Source organism: Leptonotus elevatus, chromosome 3, assembly GCF_054856555.1.
Source record: "Leptonotus elevatus isolate MCC_2025b chromosome 3, RoL_Lele_1.0, whole genome shotgun sequence".
Classification (NCBI taxonomy): domain Eukaryota; kingdom Metazoa; phylum Chordata; class Actinopteri; order Syngnathiformes; family Syngnathidae; genus Leptonotus; species Leptonotus elevatus.
The window spans coordinates 24,527,353-24,551,098 of NC_141241.1; the positions used below are offsets into that span (position 1 = coordinate 24,527,353).

Here is a 23,746-nt window from a genome sequence, read left to right on the forward strand (position 1 = left end):
TTTTTGGCACACCCCTAAAAAATACATTCCTTGCCACTATATGTATTTAATCTCCCATATTAATAATAATAATAATAATAATAATAATGGGTTAGATTTATATAGCGCTTTTTTGGACACTCAAAGACACATCACAATACATTATTCATGCGCTCATACATTCAAACTCTGGCGGCGGTAAGCTACTTAAGTACTACTGATGTTCAACAGTCATGTGTAATATATGTTACAGGTTGGTGAGCCAAGAAAGTACTGTGCCGCTGCCGACGTGGGAATGCTGTGCTGTGGTCCTTTGGTGCAATATAGAAGCACAGTAGTACGGTGCTTTTCCATATAACTACATAACCACTTGCGCAGAGATTCTGAACAGGTGGCTGGGATTGCAAAGTGGGTTGCACATTCATTATGGGTGGGTCACGGACAGGTTGTAAAAAATGATAGGGGGTCCTTGGTTTATGACTGTACAAACGACTTGTTTTATATTCCTGGCTTTTATACAAATACTTTTAATGTAATTATGAGTTTACTACCAGTACCATGTTTGTGTGTCGTATGTTTAAAATATGATATACATATTTTATTTTGACAGTACATTTTTGTTATTGTTTATTATTCATATAAAGTAGGAAAATGTGGGTCCAATTGTGACAAGAGTTGAGAGCCACTGCGCTAGAGGAAGCTTCGGCAGGTTGAGGATATGAAGACCTATCCCCCATCTTGAACTGGGACATCTCGTCCATCCATTCACTTGTATTGAGCCAACTGTGTTTGGCTACAACAAATTAATTCATAACTCATTAAATTATTTACCAATGTGGACACATAATGATTTGTTACAAACATCAGACATGCAGTTATGATACCATAAACAGAGTAATTTTATAATCGGGTTTTCATGACAGGATAATATCTTTTTCTTTTTTTAATGATTATTATAATTGTATTTGTATTTATTAAAAAAAAAAAAAATTGGGGGGGTATCAGTAAACAATAATAATGAATTTAACATTTTGTATAAAATTTTAAGGTGAAGAGAACCCATTCTTTTTTTACAATAATATGTTCTATGCAGGGCGGCACGGTTGCTGACTGGTTAGCACGTCCGCCTCTCAGTGCTGAGAACGTGAGATCGAGTCCGGGCTTCGGCCTTCCTGGGTGGAGTTTGCATGTTCTCCCCGTGCTTGCGTGGGTTTTCTCCGGGTACTCCGGTTTCCTCCCACATTCCAAAGACATGCATGGCAGGTTAATTGAACACTCCAAATTGTCCATAGGTGTGATTGTGTGTGTGAATGGTTGTTCGTCTCTATGTGCCCTGCGATTGGATGGCAACCAGTTCAAGATGTAACCTGCCTACTGCCAGAAGCCAGCTGGGATAGGCTCCTGCGCCCCCCGCGACCCTTGTGAGGACAAGTGGTTAAGAAAATGGATGGATGGATGTTCTATGCAGCCCCACTAGTCTAATTACAATATTTTGGACAATATTGCGTTGGTGGAATATGAGTTAAGCAGCAAAATCCAGCCGTTTTTATCCATCTCAGGGGGCAGCCATTTTGCCACTTGCTGTCGACTAAAGATGACATTAATGTTGCTCAGGTCTCAGGTAACAACCAATCACAGCTCAGCTTCAGAAAACAGGTGAGCTGTGATTGGTCATTGAGGGGAACCTGGTCATAAAGGGGAACCTGAACCATTTCTTGTCAATAATATGTTATATGTGACCACACTAGTCTAAACATGACATTCAGATTAATATTACATTTATGGAATATAAGTTATGAAGCAAAATCCAGCCATTTGTAGCCATCTCGGTGCAGCCATTTTGCCACTTGCTGTCGACTGAAGATGACATCACAATTACTCAGGGCACAGGCAATGACTAATGAATGAATGGTTGTTATCTGAGACCTGAGCAACTGTGATGTCATTTTCACTCGACAGCAAGTGGCGAGAAGGCCACCTCCTAATACATTTTGTTGCTTAACTCATACTCCACTAATGCAATATTAACCAGAATACTGTATTTAGACTAGTAGGGCAATGTAGAAATGTAAATATTTTACTGCAGCTCTGCTTTAAAATTATTTATATCGTGCTGCAACTGTGAGTTGAATTTGATCTGCACCTTCCTTACTAATGGTGCGGTTGATTCTGTGCTATTGATATACCGATAGTCTCACAAATATCAGTTGTGTATCGACTACGCTAAGTTTCAATAATAAGGGTGCGTTTGGAAATGCACTCCAAGCACACACTGCTACATTCCAACAGTGCGGAAACTCACAACATTATTGTAATGTCCCATTGGGGTATTCAAAGTGCCATACTCTCAGGGTGCCTGGATTGCACTCCGGCAGCTCTGACTGAGGTCAGAGAGTGTCAAAGCGTCAGACAGTAAAAGATGGAAGCAAGAGTTTTGGGGGCTAACAGAGGATTTGCCTGGACAAAACATTGTTAAGCTCAAAGAAAAAAAGCCTTTGTTTTGCCTCTCGGAATATTCACGCTCTCAGAGTAGAATGTATCAGATTTTCCGAATGCACCACCCTAGTTAATACAGTTCAATTGTTAAAATAAATTATATACAGGCTATATAACAAATGTGGATATGCGGCTGTTTCTGAACACCAGTCTGCCAAGTAAAAACATCCAAATTGATGTTAACAATAATAATAATAATTATTAATTAATTTTGACAGTTTAATTTAGAAAGTATTTATTTTTCTGTCAGGACAAGTACTTAAATAATCCTAGCCAGTTAGGGTATGGTTCATTTCATGAAATAAAATACCATTTATTTGTATATTCATTAATGACACTAATCTCATTTCATTGTTTTGAATGTATTGGTGACTAGTAAAGCACAATTGTGCCTCTGGACATTTACTCTTTTACATATCCCTCATAAAAAAATAAGTAAATAATTTACTAATGTAAAAAATATGAACAAAACACACATTACCATTACTGAAATGGTCAGTTATTGTCATGCGTTTCACAATTGTGGTAAAATAGACATTTACATAAAGTATTGTTATTGAAAAAAATTGCCAGATAAAGTAATCGTATTATATTGAATCAAAATTGTCTGCTATCCCCCATCACCACTCATTATCTTCCGTCCTCTTTATAAAATAATGTGCTGCCTCACTGGTGGTATATTTTGTCATTTGCTGGCTTCCGCTGTCGCTCCGCAGCAAGGAAGCAACTTGGCGGGTGGGATTGACCCTGCATGTGTGTAGCCTACTGGACACAAGTTTAAGTTTTATTTCTATGTTCGCTGTTCCGCTGTCAATGTTACAACTATGTCATGAAGCAAATATTTTAGTGGCACCTTGACAAACAGGTGTGAAAACAAAAGGACTGGTTTTCGCATGTAGAGTTGCTCATGCAGCGGAGCCAATCCACCTAAAAATTAGCAACCAAAATGCTAAATTTGAGACATTTCATTCTGTCTTTGTTAGCTTGTCTCTGTTCACAGCCATGTCAGTGGAATTAGTAGAGTAGAGCAGGGTGAGCCATACCCTTGGTTAAAATGACCCTGTTTTCATAGTCATACAAAGGTATGAATTATAGTGCAATTGAAAGCCATGCAAAGCAGGAACAAAATCCTGTTTCCCAAAGCAAAGCACTCAATCGATAAATTAAAATTCATTAATCAAGCACCTGAATAAACACAAAACATTAATAATTTCCAGGTACTTTCTATACACCGACAGCAGAGGATTCCCCCTGACAAATGAAAATGTACAACCTTTTCACTATTAACACTTTGACACACACAAAAAAACACACCCATGAGACAAGAGTATTCATGATTTTGCATTTTGTACACCAACACAATGTATTTTTGGGAAAAGAAAACCATTGAAATAAATGGTCTGGTTGCACTCCTTTTCATCATCAGTAATTGAATGATTTATTGGATGAGAACATGCAGGTGCCACTGATGCTGTTTTTACCATCAGTCTTAAATTTATTTACACTTGATAAAAGAATCCTTTCTTTGATGAAGAAAAAAAACAAACAAGCATGAACAATTTTATCCTGGCGATCGGAGAAGATATTAAGCAGAAAACCAGATAACACGCACGCACGCGTGTTCTTCAAACACATCCTATTTGACAGATGAAACAAAGATACACTTTTGTCTGAATAACATTAAGAGAAAAGTATACTCATGTGAAACCATCCGCTGTATTGTTGAAAAGCCATGTCAGATCCCTCAACTTAAACCAAAGGAACATGCTTTTCTCTTACTGAAGACAAAAGATAGCAGACCCCAAATAGCAGCAAATGTGGTTGCTGTGAAAGACTGGCAACGCCTCAGCAAGGAGGAAAATCGGAATATGGTGTGGAGTCTGTGGACCATATAAATATTACAAATATCTCTCTTTAGAATTATGCAAACTGTCCAAATACTTTCAACCCCCCGAAAATCGAGGCACTTGTAAGCATGAAATGGATATTATAGAATAGCTGTTTGCTGGTAAATTACATATTGCTGTTAAACTTCAACTGCACCCAATTTTATTTCTAATAAACTGTAGTGGATGATAAAGGCACAATCATTAAGAACACCTGAAACCAATATGGCCATTTGTTTACAACTGAACTTTTCAGCTGATGATTCTCCAAAAGGGGGAAAAATAATAATTAATTGCCACCAGTGATGTGCAGTGAGCTCTAGGTTTGGGTAGGCAGGCAGACGCACACACCAATTACAAATGTGTGTGTCAGCAGGCAAGTGTACAACGTATCCTAGGGTGACCATATTTTGTTTTACAAAAAAGAAGACACTCAGCCCGACCTCGAGATATTTGATACTCAGATACAAGATGCCATACATTCAAACTATTTTAACACATGCCTCATTTGTATGGGGAGAAATAAAAAAACAACATTACTCTCGTTTGAAGTCTTACTTTTTTTAAAAAAAATTTTTGTACTTTGAACGGGGTTCGTACCAAACGCCTCCGGTGCGGCAGCTCAACATTTGCCTCTCAGCTAAAGTTCTGGGCCAACGTCAGCCAATGCGCAGTCTGCCAGCCACATTAAACGTTGCGGTTGCACTCCGCCTCCCAAAAATATTTTCAAACCCGCCCGGAAAGAATTTAATAAAGTGAATATCTCCCTGTAACACAGCCTAATTCTTCACAAAATCAAGCTAGAAATAGCAATAGCAATGACAAACAGTTAATCGAAGCACATCCACAAAGCCAATCTTTCTTTTTACACCATTCTTTGTGAAAAGTACGAATAATTCTTTGTCCCTTACTTTGCTGAAGATCCGGTAGCTAAGGCGTTGGTCTCCCATATTTCATCTTACCGCTTTGCTGTGCACTAAGTGTGTTTTGAATTCACAAATTCACGTTCGCATTGGAATAATACAGCAACGTAAAAAGGCTGCGTAGCCATCTGCCTATTTGCATAAAGGAGGATAATTTTTGCAGCATTTTTGCCTGCAGGCCAGACAAAGTCATTTCTTATTCAGGTATGAAAATCACCAAATGTCACTTTTAAACCTATAGGTAGTGTAGGCTTTCTGAAATGAAAGAAATATTTAAAATAAATAGAAAAAGCCAAACGGTTTCAACTTTCATTTCAGCCTGGGGTAGGCAGCGCCTACCTTTCCTATCCTGACTGCACGTCACTGGTTGCCACAGAGGAGGGGTGTGAATTGCCAAGTACCTGGCGATTTGATCCATAGGTCACAATTCGATGCCGATTAATCCAGATACAAATCTATAAATGTATTATTGCAATTTTTTAAAACAAAAATTTAGAAAATACTAATCAGTAAACTTGTACACTGTAAGATTTGTATGAAAATGTATTTATTCATCTGAAACGTCAGGCTTATAACTGTGAGCCACTGTATTTAACAAACAGGTTGCAGTCTGTTTCATGTTTGAACAGCACTGAAATTAAATATTAAGGCTTAATGTTCCATTAATATAACATTCTTCCATGCTTAAAGTGTGAACTCTTACTATTAGTAAGACATTTTGTTGAATAGTTCCATCAAAAATTGAGGTTTCAACATCGATTTTTTTAACACCCCTAATTTATAACAAATGACTTCAACTCTACACAATAATCTCTTAAATAACTCAGTTAAAATAAATGCTAAACAATTGGTAGTACCAAAATATTCCAACTAACAAAGCAGCGCGTCATTGTTCATCACTGCTTTTCATTTGTATTTTTTTCCCTCAAATGTGGAGTGTTTATTTGTTGTCCTTGTTTCCGTGACTGAAAAGCCTCCCACAGACAATGCGCACCTCACAGGCTGATGACTAAAGTAGACGACCTGTGGCAGATTCGTTATAGCAACACATGCTTGCCAAACGAGCTGTAGAAAAGGGACCGGCGTGACCACAGCATCTCCATGACTCCCCTCATTTCCATTTGATACTTTTGTACATAGGATCTGTGGAGCATTGACATACGGTGGGCGGGTTTTTCCTCAGCAAGGTATCGGGTTCTTCGCCTTGTGTGTCGTAATGCAACTCGGCTGGTTACACATGTGCAGATCACACAAACAACTGAACAATCATGTATGATTCATAAAAGCCTTTTCATGTGTTTAAAAGGTGCAATTAGTTTAATGAAGGTATGTAAAAAGAATGTACTTTGGTGACTAGTGTAACATCTCGAAATGTTGCAGGTGCACATCTGACATACTGTGTGCTCTTGCTCCTTTTTTTTTTCTTTTAAATAAATATGCAGCAGAAATTATTTTTCTTGGGATATATATATATATATATATAACTAAAAGGTGGGCTCCACTAGATTGAATTGTATGTAGCACCACAACCAGATGTGCAAAACAGGATTGTCTGATAAATATGCATATTTTAAGACTACTTGATAACAGAAATCCATACAAATAATCACCTTTCCCTTGCTTTTTAGAGCTGGCACATTGTCCAAGGTCGAATAAAAACATTGAGCTTGTCATCGACTCATAAAGTGCAAATTTTCATAAGATATTTGTTTGGGTATACCTTGACGCATGACAATCATCCAGACGAGAGCGTAACATGGCGATCAAGACTAATTGTAAGCGTTCATGAATATCCAATAGAAAGTAGTGAGGATGTCCTGCTTGCTTTTGGTTTTAGTCTTTGGTACTACAGCAAGAAGAGCAGCCAGCCATCAATGTTCAAACGACGACGGTCGACAGAAGACCCATGACTGCCACACCAGAGAAAATGAGTAAGGCCTGAAGTAGGGCGTGCCTATAAAACAAAACATTCAAAATCAGAGACATGAAATAAATATTTTATTGGTTGTCAATGAGGACTGGACAATTATTTTGATTGAGATTGAAAAATGATTATTCGACAATTTTAAGACTTAATATTTTTTCAACAACTAAAACTCAACTGCTACTAAACTATGATCATAGCGTTCTCATTCATCCCTTCACGTTGAACACTATTCTTTTTGTCAAGTATAACCTAATCTAATAAATTCTAACTTAAGCATTATATTACCCCTCTTTATCATATTTATTTTATCTTATGTTAATTTCACAAGTCTGGGCACTTACTGGGCTATCCTGGGACCTCAGGGATATTATTTTGTGTTATGTCATATGGAAATGTATGTTGGTATTTAACTCATTTGCTCCCAAAAACGTATAAATACATTCTATTGTAAATGTTTTAAGTGTCCAAAGGACGTATTCATACGTTTTCTATGTGTTCTTAAAGCTAGAGCATTGAAAAGGCTTTGATGCAGCCTCTCAACTGCAAAGAACGGTTGAAGAAATTGTAGTTATTACACAAATGGGCAGCAGGTGGCAGTAAAGCAAAATATATCAACCAGGGCCATGTTGAAAAAAGCTAATTTACCCACAGTTCTAAATAGATTTGTGAATAATGATGAAACTTATTCTAATGCTAATTGCTCCAAAATGGAAACAGATAGAAATATACTTTTTTTTCCTGATGAAAAAAATAGATTCTAAACTTTCTTTTGGTAGGTTCCATGTTTTTATAGCAATAGAACACAATATTCTGTGGGCCTTGCAAAATCAGCCAATCCAGTAAAATAGCTGGGAGCGAAGGGGATTGCTTCAATGAAAATGGCTGGGAGTGAATGAGTAAAAAAAAAAAAAAACCTCCTTAGATACATTTGTATCCTGTAATTTGGAGGAAAAGAACATTCTCTGAATCCTTGAACAATAATAATAATAATAATAACAAAAAGCAAAATAAAAATACTGTGTACTAAAACAGTAATTGCAAAAAAATATATTGTGGTGCAGTGCATGGTGTACACACAATTTGAGAACAGAAGAAAGTTGCGACTGAATTCTGTTAAAATAACTTTTTTTTTTTTTTACAAATTGGGCAGAATTTGCACCTTTGTAGTAGTGTTATCTTACCTGTTGGTATATCTTTCCACAACATTTGTGTGTGAATATTCATTATTTGACTATTAGTCCCGAAGTTGATGCTAACTTCCTGTTAGCATTTGAATGGGATCCGCCATGCTCTAGCATTAGCGCTAGACTGGCAATGTTTTAAAAACGAAGCATGTTTTGTATTTAAATACACACTGTATGTGATTTTCCTTAGTGTGTTTTGTTTTACAGTTAACTCCAGCTGGAGTGTCATTAAACAGCTTAAAGGACACTTAGGGACGGCAGAATCACACTGATTAGCTTCGGGCTTGCTACAAGCTACATGGTGCATTCAGGGTACTTTCACAACGTAGGGAACTTGTAAATGTGCACATTAATCATTTTTCTTCGATCATTCCGATTTAATGATGGCGTGAAGCCAAAATCGAAATCACGATGAAATTTCGGTTAATCGTCCAGCCCTAGTCAATGTAGTCATCATACCTTAAGCTGGATTCCTCTAGCAGGTCAGGAACTACATTCACCAAAGCGATGTAGAGGAAGCCTCCAGAGGTGAATGGAAGGATCCAGCAAGTTGCATTTTCTGGACATTGCGGATACAAAGCTGTAGTTCACGTGATGTTTGAGGGAATGTATTCAATAAACTTGGAAAACATTTTACCTGTGCCTTTTGGTGACTGAGCATATAAAGCAAAGCAAGTCCCAAGGACACCAACCAGTGCGGTGGACAGCTGCAGACGGGCAGCGCTCCACCGGTCGAACCCGGCTCGGAGCAGAATGGCAAAGTCACCCACCTGAGGACAACGACACCAAACTTTCAGTGACTTCACTTTCCAATTATGGGCATTTACTTCACCATTGTAAACTTAAGGGAAATGTGAGTTAACCGGTCCAAGAATCTCACCTCGTGTGGGATTTCATGGAGTAAGATGGCAAAGGTGGTAAGAAAGCCAACCTGCAAGAAAAGTATTATTAGTGAAATTCCTTTGACTATTCTGTTTTAAACCAAGACTTTGGAAAATGACCTCTCGTCATTTAAACATTGCATTCATGTTATGTGTCATATGGCAATAGCTTGCGCAAAAGCACCAGTGAAATGACATACGTGTGTGTGTGTGTGTGTGTGTGTGGGGGCTGTGTGTGTGTGTGTGTGTGTGTGTGTGTGTGTGTGTGTGTGTGTGTGTTGGAGACATCTAGCTAACTTCCTCCCTGGCACATACACCCATAGTTCCTGCTGATAGCCTTATGTCACACCAGCTGGACTGGTCTTGTTCCAGCTATGATATATGGTCATGTACTCAGTGGATACCAGGCCGTCTTTCGGCCCCTTTAAGAGTTATACAGAGAAGAAAATGTATTTAAAAAAAAATTATGCATAATTCAAAAAACAAAAACACTATACAGTAGATGATGTAATGTATCATATTGACACCTTCTTGAAAGTCTTTTTCCCCAAAATTTTTCAGGAAGCATTTGAATCATGAGGAGATCATTTTAGGCTGAAAAAATAATAATTTTCGCAAAAAATAACTTTGGCAATTATTTTAAGAGAGTGACGATATTGTACTATAAGTAGTCCAACACTAGATATGGGTTCAAATCATAACGTCAGCTTACATTTATTAACCATTTCTTAAAAGACCAGGATAACATTGTCTATGATGAAATTAGGGCTGCAACTAGCCACTATTTTAATAATTGATTAATCAGTAGATTCTCTTGTCAATAAGTGATGAATCTGATCAGAAATGTTTAATTGCCATCCCTCTATTCAAAAGCAGGACATTATTTCAAATTGACAGTGCAAACAATGCACAAACATAAATTCAGATTCAGTTACCGGTTTGGTCCATAACATGTCAGAAAACAGGCACACTTGTTTATGATTAAGTTTCCAAAGTAAAAGCAGGAAAAATCCGATGAAATTTAATGTTGAGAGGCTGAAATTCCAATTATTTGGACTATTTTAAAATAAACATGGTCTCTAAACAAATAGTAATTAATTAATCATCAAACATAATTATCAATTAATTGATAAGCGATTAGTTGTCAAATAATCGTGGCGCCTTAAGAAAACAATTGATTTGGGTGAATGTAAATACCTGACATCTGTTACAAACCTACTCAAATAAACCACAAGTCTTTGTTGGTTTCACAAATTGAGTAAAATGTATCTTTTGACAGTATCATTCAAAACTGACGCGTGGCAAATTCCACACACTCGCAGTGTTCATGAAGTCAAAATACAATGTATGTGCTGTGCTTTTATTTTGTTATGTGTACAGGTGTTGACTATGCAAGCAAGAGATATGACTTCTAGATTTCAAGAAAAGATTGTATTGCAATTTTTCTGACAAATATTGCGATTTCAATTCAATTCATGATTTTCCTCAAATCACCGTTCAGTGCAATATTCACCATGCACAGTAAGTAATGTTTACATACATGTAGAGATGGCACGATTCTCTAAATCCTTGATTCGATTTCACTTTCAATTTTAGGGTCACGATTCGATTCTCGCTTTTTTTCCATTTTTGTTGCATTTTCTTACAGCACAGAGGCCCATGCCATTTTTAGACTAGTCTAGTCTACGATTTTTGGTTTTATTCATTACATTTTGTATAGTAAATATTACATAAGTTCACTCCATTTACCATTTCAAAGGATGGGCTGCATACAATTACCATTATTCTTGTGTAATGTATCACATTAGGCACTGATGATCGAATTTAAATTATCATTTAACAATCCAGCTGGCATTGACAATGTATTTGTCATTTTGTGGTTACATGTATGGTTGTATTTTGTCTGTCCAGTTTAAATTCTAGTAGCAATTCCGCTTTAGTATTTCTGACAAATGATCACTTGTATGTGTTTTATAGATGTGATGTTTCAATCCCCCAGTTATGTGCTGTAACGGTCATGCAACAGTTGCTACTGACAACGTCCAGCCAGCTGTTGTTAACTCAGCATTGTCTCTGTGTCCCCTGAGATTGTCTGGCAACCAGTTCAGGGTGTACCCCGCCTACTGGCCGAAGCTAGCTGGGATAGACTCCAGCGCCCCCCGCGACCCTTGTGAGGACCAGCAGTTAAGAAAATGGATGGATGGATATTTATTTCCACAGTTAGAAGCGGAAGTTTGAATCCAACCGAAACTTGTTCATACCATCAACACAATCAGGGGTGCGTTCAGAAGTACGTTCTGAGCGTGCACTGCTTTACTCTGACCGTTCGGATCGTCAGAGCGTTGTTCAAATGTGCCGTTTGGTTATTCAGAGAGCCCCAAAAAAGGAGTGCTGGAGTGTGCGCTCGGACTGGGGACGCGGTGTTCCTGGTGCGTCAGGCAGTCCAGATGGAAACAGTTCAAGCACGAACTGCTGATTGCTTTCTACCGTGTGCTGCGTTTGGAAATTAATGGGAGGAGAGAGCATTCTGCCTTTCCTCCCATTAATTTCCAAACACATCCAAACGAGTATAAATTGCAGGACCAGCCAAACTAAGACTTGTAAAGATGCTATCAATTAAGAGCTCCTATGTTACAATATAATTTGACCTGTTGTTTTTGATTGAACTAGCTTTTCATTTCAGCAAATAACACTTCCTAACGCCGCAAATTCAAACGACTATTTTCAGTTCTTTACAACCTATAAAATGTCTTTCACAATCATTTGGAACGGTGCATTATAACAAAAACTATGTTTAATTTTCGGAAAAAAAATCTGTTTAAACAAAATGTAATAGCTCTCAAAGTTGATCACTTCAAAATTATGTAGAGTGCCATTTGCATACATAGGACTATTTATAAAAATCATAGAAACATTTGCATAATTTTAAATTCGATGTATATACCAGAGGTCACTAAAGGGCGGACTGCTGTTTTTGTATTCTCATTTTATTTATTTGTTCTTATATTAACTTTAAATTGTGATCCTGTATTGGTATGTATGAATGTATACTACAACTATATGAAGCACTATAGGAGTCTTTTTAGTACCTTTGAATACAATTTCCTTAGTCACATTCAATTATGCAAATGTCCCAAATGTTGTGTCCGGCTAGTGTCAACCTATGAATTGTTTACAAGCATGAGTTATTATGAAGCATTGAATATTGTCGCCAAGAAGTCAAACTAATACAAGCGGTAAACTTATACATAAACATATTTTTGTATTACATGTGCACAGTTGCTCGCTCACCTTCTTGCTTACAAGGAAGCTCCCTGCGACAGCCAATCCATGTGTGAAGTTGTCAATGCAGTTGGCCAGCAGGTTAAGGTAGCCACTTGTCTGAAACATAGTTCACTTATTGAGGTCATGCATTTTAATTAGGTTACAAGTTTATAAGGGAAGTCAACCCTCCCCCCCAAAAAAATATTATTGACAATAATATGTTCTATGCAGCCCCACTAGTCTAAATATGGTATTCTGGTTAATATGGCGTTAGCAGCAAAATTCTGCCGTTTTTATCCATATCTCAGGGGGCGGCTTTTTTGCCACTTGCTGTCAACTGACGCTGGCATCAATGTTGCTCAGGTCTCAGGAAACAACAAACCGCAGCGCACGCAGCTTCAGAAAACAGGTGAGCTGTGATTAGTTGTTGCCTGAGCCCTGAGCAACTGCGATGTCATCTTCAGTTGACAGCAAGTAGCAAAATGGACGCCCCCTGAGATGGATAAAAACGGACGGATTTTGCTTCATAACTCATATTCCAAAAATGTAATATTAATCAGAATGTCATGTTTAGACTAGTGACGTCACATATAGCATATTGTCAAGCAATGTTTAAGGTTGACTTCCACTTTAAAGACAAGAATTTCCCTCTGAATGGCCCTGAATCTATCATCTAAAAATGAAAGTTTAACTTTTTGAATGGAATTACAGAAATTATTCAACTTTTTGAGGATATTAAACAATTTTGACGAGCACCTGTATGTGTAGCTAAGAAAACATTGAAAGTTGGATACACAGTGGCTTAGCTTTCAGGAAGACCACACAAAACCATGATGAAGCCATGATACGCAAAATCATACAAGATGTCAGCATTATATAACTGTAAATGTTTACTTGTCAGCATACTTACTTTGATTTTCTCTGTAGTTCCCTGCAGACTTTGGTGCTTGGTGGATTTCTGTGACTCAGTACGAGATCCATTTGCATGTACCACATCAGCCTTTCCATTGCAAGCTGAACTTGACTGTGTACAAAAGAGGGAGGAAAAAGGGCGAAAATTATGCATGACATCCACCATTAATTATTGCCCAGTGGGCGAAAATGTCTTTTCCAAACATCAAATGTCAATGTACTGTTTCAGTACTGTTTGATTGAAAAACTGAAGCAATTGAGTGAATGTACAACTTTAGGACCACAGACTGCAACAATCAGCGCTAGACAGTGAGTAACTGGCAGTGAATGCATTATCATCGAGAGACTGGATATCAAAAGGCCACCAGTGAGTTAGCTAAAACATGATAAATACATCATTGAAAGAATCATTTGTTTTAGAATGTCTTAACTTGGAGCAGTTTCTATGAAAGATGTTGAAAATTTAGAATATATGTCGCTGCTATGTGAAATAGACTTTTGCCAATTTTTTTCCGTATTTTTTATTTTTACGTTTTTGGGGATTTCTGTATTCACTTGTATCCCAAAAACGTAAAAAAAAATAAAAAAAAAGAGAGGGGAATGGACATAAGTGTTTTTCACATAGCAGCGACAATATTTTAAAGTGTGAGGGGGAAAAAAATTGCTGATGTATTCCATTGGCGATGTGAACGTCTTTTTCACATCACAGTGGCACATTTCCCAAAATGATAAACTATCCCTTGAAACACAATGAAAGAAGTTAGGATCGCTACTCAGACTAATACAACACAAACAGGATTATGAACTATACACTACATACCAAAGAAAACAGGAGGGTAAATAAAATATGAGTTACGAACTAAAATATCAGCTCTTGGATTAGCCCTCATCAGATTGTGCGGATGAGTGTATTTGAACAATATATTAATGTGCAATGCAATTGAGGGTAGGCCTTTCACGATAAGAAATTTTGCTTGGCGATAAAAGGCCCTAGAAATTATTGCGATAAACAATAATATTGCGTTTTTTTCAACTAATATAATGATAATGGTATAATAAATAAATCCATAAAATTCCCACACAAGAGCGGTTGTGTTCGGCTTTGATACCAGCTCCATTCGTCCACATTATTTCCAAATGATGACTGTCCCTACACGCTGAATCTGATGCGCCAAATGCGCTCCTGTTGTGTCGGGGTGGTTTGTATCACCCAGAGCCCATTGCAGAATGCGAGCATGTTCTTGTTTTTCTTTTGTTTATCTGCAATAAATATTATTTTTCTTGTTACAAAATCTTGTTTCTAAAACTCAAAAACATGTGTCTTCTTCATGCATTTATTGAAAAACATGCGTACCCGCGGCAAAGGATACAGATTTTTTTCGGGGGTAACTAATTTGGCACAGCATTTCCTTCCAGAGTGCGTGTCAAGAGGATTCACTCCTCAATATGCTAAGAACGGTTGAGGAGTCAGTCGTGACAGGAAAGTTAACTTATTACCCACCCAGTGTCTTTGGTAAAGCCCGTATCTCACTGAGCAGCACATGATTGCGAGGCTGCGTGCACGAAGCGAGTGTTGCTTTTTCGGCAGGCTCCGAAGCATAAGCAATGAATAAAAACAACACAGCTGTGGTGCGCTGCTAGCAATAATACTACGTGGCTAATAGCAGTGCTAATGCCGCGGCTCACAAATGAAAAAGAGAATTACATGTGCTTATGAAGAACCGATCGGACACATGCAAACCAAAATGTTTAAACTGGCTTTAAAAGCCGCTTTACGAGCTCCGGATGGCAGAGTGGTGCCGTCGGTGCAGGCGCGTGGGTTCTCTTACTCGCCCAGGAAACCATGTTTGTGTGTGCGTGAGTGAGTGAATAGAAAAAGGCCCTTTACCCAGTGACTGACAGAATGAAGCAACGGAGCTGCACGAATGTTGATAACGTATGTAAACAAACACGCACGTGCATGGCTGGGAATGATTGCGCTCGGCAAACTTATCGAGATCATTTTTATAATTGTGCAATTAATTGATTTATTGCACATCGCGACAGCCACAGAACTTACAGTGGAGCTAAAATTCACATCTGCATGCGATGGTGGATCTTGTTGTTCATCTTGGTCTGAGAACATCTTCTCGAGGAGAAGGAATGCCAGTAGGCCAGTGATTACCCACAAGCCCATGTGTGCGTAGTGTTTTTCTTTGCTGGCTGGAGAAAGAGAAGATAAAACTTTATTTTGAGTAACAAAGTAGTAACATGTTTCGAGTATAATAAGCATGGTAGCGGTTTCATTAGCCACTGTCCTATGTTAGAGGACATTGAAACTGATTTAATAATCTGGAGTAAGAAAATACTCATTAGGAATGGCAGAATATGTCAAATAGTGGACATAGTGGTACTGATGGACATGTGACCCAAAGTGACCAACCTGAAGAGCCAGAGAGCGCCCATGCTTCGGGGAGGAGATGAAGGAATACATCCCCAAGTAGAGCCCCGATAGCAAAGCTCAAAAGCCTCTTTAGCTTCTGGTGTCCAGCTGAGAATAACAAAAGGGTGATACTAATTATACAGCAGGATGGAAAGAACGCCAACTAGGGATGTAACAATAATGGCAACATTGTGATATCGCAATATTAAAATTGCCACAATATCGTTGTCATCATGTCAAGATATGTAAAGCAGCACACCTGTTAAAAAGGTGTCAAGGTTGTATTCCATTTGTGCAATTCTAGCATCCTGTGGTGGTTAGTTAACCAGTACAGTTTAATTTTTAATTAGGAATGTTTTGGCCACTGCGGCGGTTATCACTCCTATAAATCAGTCATACCAGCAAACAATTTTCAACCTCTCTGTCAAAAATCTCTCTCACAAGATACTTTGTGCCGCTGAGCCAATAGGAGCACATGACAATAACATGGCCAAGCCAACTTCTCCGTGCCTTTTTATTATGTAGAAGAACACAACACAGTGTTTTTTGTTTTTGTACATTATGGTAAGCTTTTTTTATATCGCCAGCCTCCACAATATCGTAATAATTATCATATTGTGTTATTCATTTCATGGTATCTATCATATCATGATGTTTGGATATCGTTAGATCCCTAAAGCTAACATAATTTAATTTCAGTATATTTCATTCTCCTCACAAATTAAATCATCATTTGGTTCACCAACACGTATAGTAGGAAAAATAATTAGTTCCTCGCCCACTTACAAAGAAATTGTCTTTAATTTTGAGCTGTGCAACTTCAAACTTCAAATTACTAAGCGACAGCCTTTGCAACATAAGATTGACATAATTATTTCCCCCACTGTATTATTTGTTTGAAGCGTCCCTGGAAATTACTAACTTCTAGCCATATTGCACTTGAAAATCAAAGGCCTAAAATAAAACCATAGTGTGATGGGAGAGGACCTGAAGAGGCCACAAGCCTCAAGCTGATTTAGCGTGTGTCTGATTAAAGCACAGTGCACAAGAGATAATTATATACCATTTATATTACTGTACTGTGTGCACATAGATGACCGGGTTCAACAGTTCCCTATAGTTTTCTATTTTGACCTAGCCTTACATTGTGCTTGTGTCACAGTGGACAGGGAACTGCAACTAGCTCAATATCAGCTGATGTCTCACAGTCACTGTTCACAGTTTCCAATGTTGTGCCCATGTTTATAGCCCCAAAAAAATGAAGAAAATGCTAAAAATGTCAAGAAATGCCACATCGGAAAGGACAAAAATAGCTGTAGACAAAATACAAATTGTCATTATACATACAGGTATGGAGATAAACATAGGGAAAGAGTGTAATAGAAACCATACTCGAGAATAGTTCCTCCCACTTGAAGTCACGTTTATGTGCTTTGTGCAACACGCTGTGGAGTGTAACCACTGTTATACTGTGCCAAGCTGTGGCGTGTAAACCACTGTTATACTGTGCCGGAACCAAGGTACACAACAAATCAACTAGATTTTGTAGATATTCCTCTATTTGGCATGTACACCCAATTGTGGCCGGGCTTACGGGTGATGCAGCATGAGTAAATACAGTAGAAGCTCGGGTGACCAGATTTTCAAAATTAAAAACCACGACACCACTATTTCACTGAAAATCAAATATACAATAAATTTTCACCAGGAAGGAACTACTGACAACAAATTTAGTAACTAGTCATTCTGGTGACTGGTGGTTGTGTTATTACTTTAGCTAATGCTAAATGCTATCCTGGTTGACTTCAACAGCGTAAAACAAGTTAATGCACTCACCGTTATACCATTATCCACCCTTTTTTGTTCTGTCCCAATTTTGTGGCAATGTAATTACTCTTTTTTTTATTGGTTTATCACATGAATCATTCTGACAACTGTGCAACTGGATTTAAAAAAAAGGAAGAAAAAAAACAGGAATGTCCTGAGTCTCTGTTATTCCGGGACATCTGGTCACCCTAGTTAGTAGAAACGACCCTACCAATTTTACTTTATTAAATTAAATGTCTTAGGTTAAAGGCTACATTTCAGCAAAATTTGTGGCCAGACTTTTTCAAAAGCATGCAAATGGATGATAAAATGTCAGTAATGACATTTGAGTGAAACTTAAGCCATATTCAAGAAAAGTTTGTTTTGTGTTTCTAACACACACATTTTCCTCAAAATCGGCATGATCAAGTGCCACCACTTGGCATGGTTGAGTACTCAAATACAGTACAAGTACTGTATTTTGATTTGTACTCTGTCTAAAAAAGTGTTATAGGTTTCATTGCACTTGCTTTGTTGGGCATATCGACATCGACAAAGAGTAACAGTAAAAAGGTTTCAGAATCACATGACACATGTTGCAATATACTGCAGACCATAGAATCATCTTGCAACCTACAGCAAAACATAAGTAATTCATGTTAAATGTCCTACCTTCGGTTTTAAGGTCTGCTCCAGCTTCAATTGGAATGAGGAGCAAGGGGAAAATCCCGCTGAGACCTACAACAACTGAGCCCACAAGGGACAAGACCCAAACATGAGCATGCTCGCTAGCTAGGAAGTCTGCTAGCGCCTGGAGGCCTTGAAGGTCATCGGTTAAGTTAGGACCTGGTCTTGCAGCCGTGGCTGTAGCCTGAGCCATGGCTGTTTGAGTCATCTTCTGGCCTGACACCACCTCAGAGGTCAGCATCAGCAGAGAGACTACGATAAACATAGATACAGCCCAGATGGGCTTCTGACAGCTTTCACTTTTCATCCGTCCCAATGGCCAACACATGGAACTGGTAATTCTGTAACAATAGGAACAAAAAAAACAAGCAGTTAGCACCATTTATGTAAATTGAAATTCAATTCTCCGTCTTTTATTTTGTGAAAAAGTTCAAACCGAAAATAATATTACAGTCTAACATGCTGCAGAAAAACAGCCACTATAGGAAAAATAAAGAAAAATATGGCAATACCATAATGTCATTACAGTAGTAGGCTAATACAAAACATTTTCTATTTTATACATTGTGGTCAGGACCAGAATACACTGTCTGACCTCCCTTTAATACCCATCAAAACAATCAATATAGCAATGATGGTAATTGCTTGTCAGCGTCATTCAGAATTGTGCCAAAAAGGAGGCAGAGATGACAGAAACACATGTAATGATGATTGGTTCAATACAGAATACAAATCCATGGTAAGCCAATCAGAGGCAGAGTTAAGGTAGGTAGGAGTTGTAAACCTCATTGCACCGCAAACAGCCACACAAGACACGGCGGTTCATGGATCTTAAAAGGTGCATTGTGGAGTTAAAAATTTTAATTTGAAAGGTTTTTCTACATCATGCATGTTCCACCAATGCCCAGATGAGTACAAAGAGCCCTAACTTTTTTTCTTTACTCCGACAGCGCCTATTAGCTTGTATCTTCCCTTTGGTGTAGCGTGTTCGGGGGGAACACACCACAGTTTCTTGTTAGGGGGGGAAGGGTTGGGTGGTGGAGGATGACATCATGCTCGTCCTCGCAGACATTTAGTGTTACCGTACGACACTATATTTGGATGGAAACGGGGGGGGGGGGGGGGGGGGGGTACTAGTGGCCAGCTTCAAGCTCAGCCCAAACTCCAGCTCAGACCCCAAGAAAACTGAAAAAGAGGAGTTAATTCCATGTGTGAGCTTGATTCAGAGGCTGCAGTTACACTTTAGACCAGAAGTGGTAGTCCTGAGTAAAAAAGTGACAAACTGCACAAAGCATGTTTAAGAAAAGTTAAATTCAAGACTTTTTAAGCCCATTTGAAACAGAATTTAAGACCAACTGCCCAATGTTCCTAAAACGTTTTTCTGTCAGAGAAATTTTGAACATGTTCAAAATTTGATTGGATTGGACTTAAATGCCAGGAGGAGCCACGCCGCACTAGCTCGGTTCCACACAAAAAAAACTTGTGACACAGACTGAAATGAATGCATTAATAGGCAGGTGTGTTGTTGAGGACACGTTCCAATTAGCAACAGTAGAACATTCTTCTTTACAGCCCTAATTACTCAAATACCAGTGAGAGGCGGGGCTGTTCCACCCATGCAGAAAGTTATTTCATGTCTCTACTACTGCTGACATATTGACTGCACACAACAAAAGCTATCTTGGCGTGGCTGCACATTGATTGACCCACCTAGCAACAAAGGCCAAAGGAAAGCAGCCCAAACCTGTACACCTTACACAGGCCATCATTAGGGATGGGTACTGAGCTTTGGTACTAAACTTAAAACTTCAGAATCGATAATCTCCACTCTTAAAGTTCTGTTAACGGTTAACGGTCTTGCAGAAGTTACTCAAGTTAATTTTTCAATTTATTTTTGGCAATATGAACATCATTTGCACCTTTGTCCCTCTGGTTTCTTTTTTTCCTATCATAAAATATTGTATTTGTCTAAGATGCATTTTCACAATCGGAGGCGAGCCATCTGACCCCACTGCAGGTTCATGCACGAGAAGCATCTATGGGATCTTCTTGTGCCAGTGTAGTGTTATGAGACCATATCATGATATGATACGTGGTATTATATATATATATATTTTTTTTAAACGCCCATTGTGCCATATAACCATAGTTGTTAAATTTCTCAAATGTATGTGTCGTTGCCACAAGCACAATCAATCACTAAAATATCAGGGATAAACATGAGCAAGTCTGACAAACATTAGAAAATGTGCATGTCACATAATTAGAAGAGCTTTTTCAACCCAACTGCATGTACCAGCCTTGCTGCTCTACAGCACACCAGTTATATTTTCTTTTACACAAAATAATGTTTAGATGATTATGATTTGTTATAACATTTGTTTTTCTGTAAAAAAAAATATTTTATTTTACACTATTCTCATTGTAGTTGCAAGAACAAGTTATTTATATGACCAAAAAAGCAGTATTAACTCTAATGTTTTTGTTGAGATGTTTTTCTAAACAAAAAATAAAAAAGGAATCAATAAGCAGTACCAATAAAGAGTATTAATATAAAAGTCTTAGCCCATCTCTAACCATCATACTTGTACTTAGAGATAGTACTGAACCTCAGCTTGACATCACTCATTCATTTTAAATTGATTTACATTAGTAAAGAACATTTCACTCAAATACCATGACGTTACACCATCCTGGGCCCCTGCTGGGAGGCTGTTTAGCCTGGCCAGGAAGCTCGTCTTCACTCCATATAGAGGAATGTCTAAGCAGAAGTTTGAAAAGCTGATACTTTAAGATAAAATCCCTGATTCAATGATTAGGATGAGGATGAGGGTCAGGAAGGATGCACACATCTCTGCCTCTATTCTAACACATGTCAACAGAAACTGAGTTTTCAGGGTTCGTGGACAGTGGTTAGATTAATGACTGGATGTTTAGGAAATAATGAATTTATACACATCTTACTTTTCGGTTCTATTTTAAAGCAATTATTGCAAAATTTTGTTTAGGAGTTTACTGTAGCTGTGCAGTAGTTTGATCATTAAATACATTAAGTACAAATCGTTTAATGCACTTTATTAACTATTATGATGATGATGATGATGATGATGATGATTATTATTAAATTAAAACACTTGGAGGTACAGTTCCAGAAGCTGTGTGATAGTTTCCCCTCATCATCATTTCACACTACACTGAGTTAAAAGCGTCTTGTTTAAACTTTTAGTCGGGAAGAAAATAGAAACATGTGCTGGCAATGCAAATACAATCAAGTTTACTGTGCTCATCACTGTCTGGCAGTGTACCGACCGTCAAGAAGTTTCAGGGAAAGATTACATAACATGCTGCAGATCGAGTAACACAGAGGAACAAAACATAAACATACTCACTAAATCAAGCATCCGCTACGCCAAACAAGTATTAGCAACGATACTTTTCTGTCAGCGTCAGTCTAAACTAGCTCCGACCCATGCACAAAAAAGTTAGCAAGCTAACGCTAACTCGACAAAAACACTTGCATGCTAAAGACTTTAGCGTCGTCACATTCAATCAGTGCGCGGCACTTCCACAAGCATCACTTGCACTAAGTTAGAGCCATGGCATACAACCGATTTTATAGTTCCAACAATACCTTATGGTTTAAGCAGTCTTAGCACCAGAGTGTCCCTGCGATCCAGGCCAACTTAATGGAAGCTGCCTTGAGCTGCGCACTTGACAGGATCCCCGGCGGGCAGCCGAAGGAAGGAATGGTCCGGCCGCAGCTGCATTCGCCGAGCACAGCCTTTTTTCGTCTTCTTTTTTTTCCCCTCAAGGAGCCACGTATGAGGTTCCTGGAGGGGAAAAAAGGGAGGAAGTATAAGAAGAGGATGATCACGCCCCACAACGCAAAGCAAAACACTTTGGAACAATTCCGCCCAATAACTAATTACATGCGTAATTAGTTATTAAGATAGGCGTGTGCTGTTAAACAGTTTCCTAACGTCACGTTTAATAACGTCATTGTAACGTTAACACAATAGCCATCCAGTATTCAGTAAAAAATAAATAAATAAAATCTACTGTAAGTATATAGGTTTCCAGACACATTAAGAAAATATTATATCTTCGGATACAGGCAGGAAAAGTTATCTTACTTTGTCAAAGTAAAATCACTGATTCAAGTCCTTACTTACCAAAAAATAAATAAATGCATCATAATAATAATAATAATAATAAATAAATAAATAAATAATCATTTATGCGCCTTGCCAAAAAAATCTCCTGTTTTGTCTCATCTGTGCAAAGGTCCCCCAGAAACTTTGTGGCTTGTCAATATGCATTTTCGCAAATTTCAATCTTGCCTTTTTTTTTTGCTTACCATGAAAATGAATGAATGAATTGAAGCATACCAATAAAAGAACACTGTTCCTATTGTGACATATGGAGGAGGCTGGGTTATGATCAAGGGATGCTTGGCTGCATCTGGCACAGGGTTTCTGTGCAAAGTATTATGTGTTTTCAAGACTATCAAGGCATTCTGAAAAGAGATGTGTTGCCTAGTGTCAGAAAGATCATGAGTCTTCCAATATAGGCTAATAACAAAGAAAATACACAGCCAAAAACACCTGACCCCAAAAATGCCTAAGAGAAAAAAAGCATTGGAATACTGTATTCTGAGTTCGCTTTCTATGAACCCAGATCTAAATCCCCCATTGAACATCTGTGCAAGGAGCTGAAACATGCTGGAAAAGACACCCTTCAAACCTGAGACAATGGGCTCTTTGCACAAATCCACTACTTCCTAAACTCAATATCACTCCTTCATTTCCTGTCTTTCATGATTGGACAAACTGTTTAATCTAGGTGGGTCTGGCCATTGTCGTCGTGGTTACTGAGGTCAGCCACGCCTGCGCCTACACCCTTACATTTTTTTTCTTTTTGAGGCCGCCCATGCACGTAGATTGTGCTCGGCCACATTACCAAAAAAAAAAACAGCCTTAGGTATTTTTCCACAAAATGAAACGACTTGAGCAAATAGCATAGGTGGTTGATATGGGATTCTCAGACTAAATCCTCTGTGATCCTCATCTCGGGTAGGCGCTGGTAACTAGAACACGGCGTAACGAAATAGCAAAATTATAACCGGAAGTCGGATGGCGGAATTCGGGAGCAGAATTGTTTCTCCATGAGAGCCCTCAATAATACGGTGGATATATACAGTGCTGCTCAAAAGTTTGTGAACCTCTTGAGGAATTTGGATTTTCCAATTGTTTCAACCTGATTTTATTGTTTAATCTGAACCATTACATTTTATATGAAATAACAGGTGTAGGTTTAGCATTTCATTAGCACGTCCGCCTCCCAGTGCAGAGGACGTGAGATCGAGTCCAGGCTTCGGCC

At 38.3% G+C, this 23,746-nt stretch overlaps 1 protein-coding gene across 1 annotated transcript; it reads right to left on the reverse strand.

Annotated features, from left to right (window-relative positions):
• Window positions 1–3,888: 3,888 nt before the first annotated feature.
• slc39a13 (solute carrier family 39 member 13) lies at window positions 3,889–22,208 on the reverse strand. The gene is made up of 10 exons (XM_086072316.1): window positions 21,999–22,208; window positions 18,353–18,708; window positions 15,875–15,982; window positions 15,512–15,654; window positions 13,451–13,564; window positions 12,568–12,657; window positions 9,276–9,326; window positions 9,033–9,165; window positions 8,855–8,954; window positions 3,889–7,238 (listed from the first exon to the last, which is right to left on the reverse strand). Exons 2-10 carry the CDS (start codon window positions 18,693–18,695, stop codon window positions 7,163–7,165), a joined length of 1,158 nt encoding a protein of 385 aa, XP_085928442.1. The 5' UTR covers window positions 18,696–18,708; window positions 21,999–22,208; the 3' UTR covers window positions 3,889–7,162.
• Between the last annotated feature and the right edge of the window lie 1,538 nt (window positions 22,209–23,746).

Bases quoted from the DNA above. Each gene is read 5' to 3' on its own strand.
- slc39a13 (XM_086072316.1), bottom strand. From the start codon at position 18,695: ATGTGTTGGCCATTGGGACGGATGAAAAGTGAAAGCTGTCAGAAGCCC. The intron at 15,983-18,352 runs GTAGGACATTTA...TGTTATTCTCAG, and splicing joins AGCAGACCTTAAAACCGAAG to CTGGACACCAGAAGCTAAAG. The intron at 15,655-15,874 runs GTTGGTCACTTT...CTCTTTCTCCAG, and splicing joins GGCGCTCTCTGGCTCTTCAG to CCAGCAAAGAAAAACACTAC.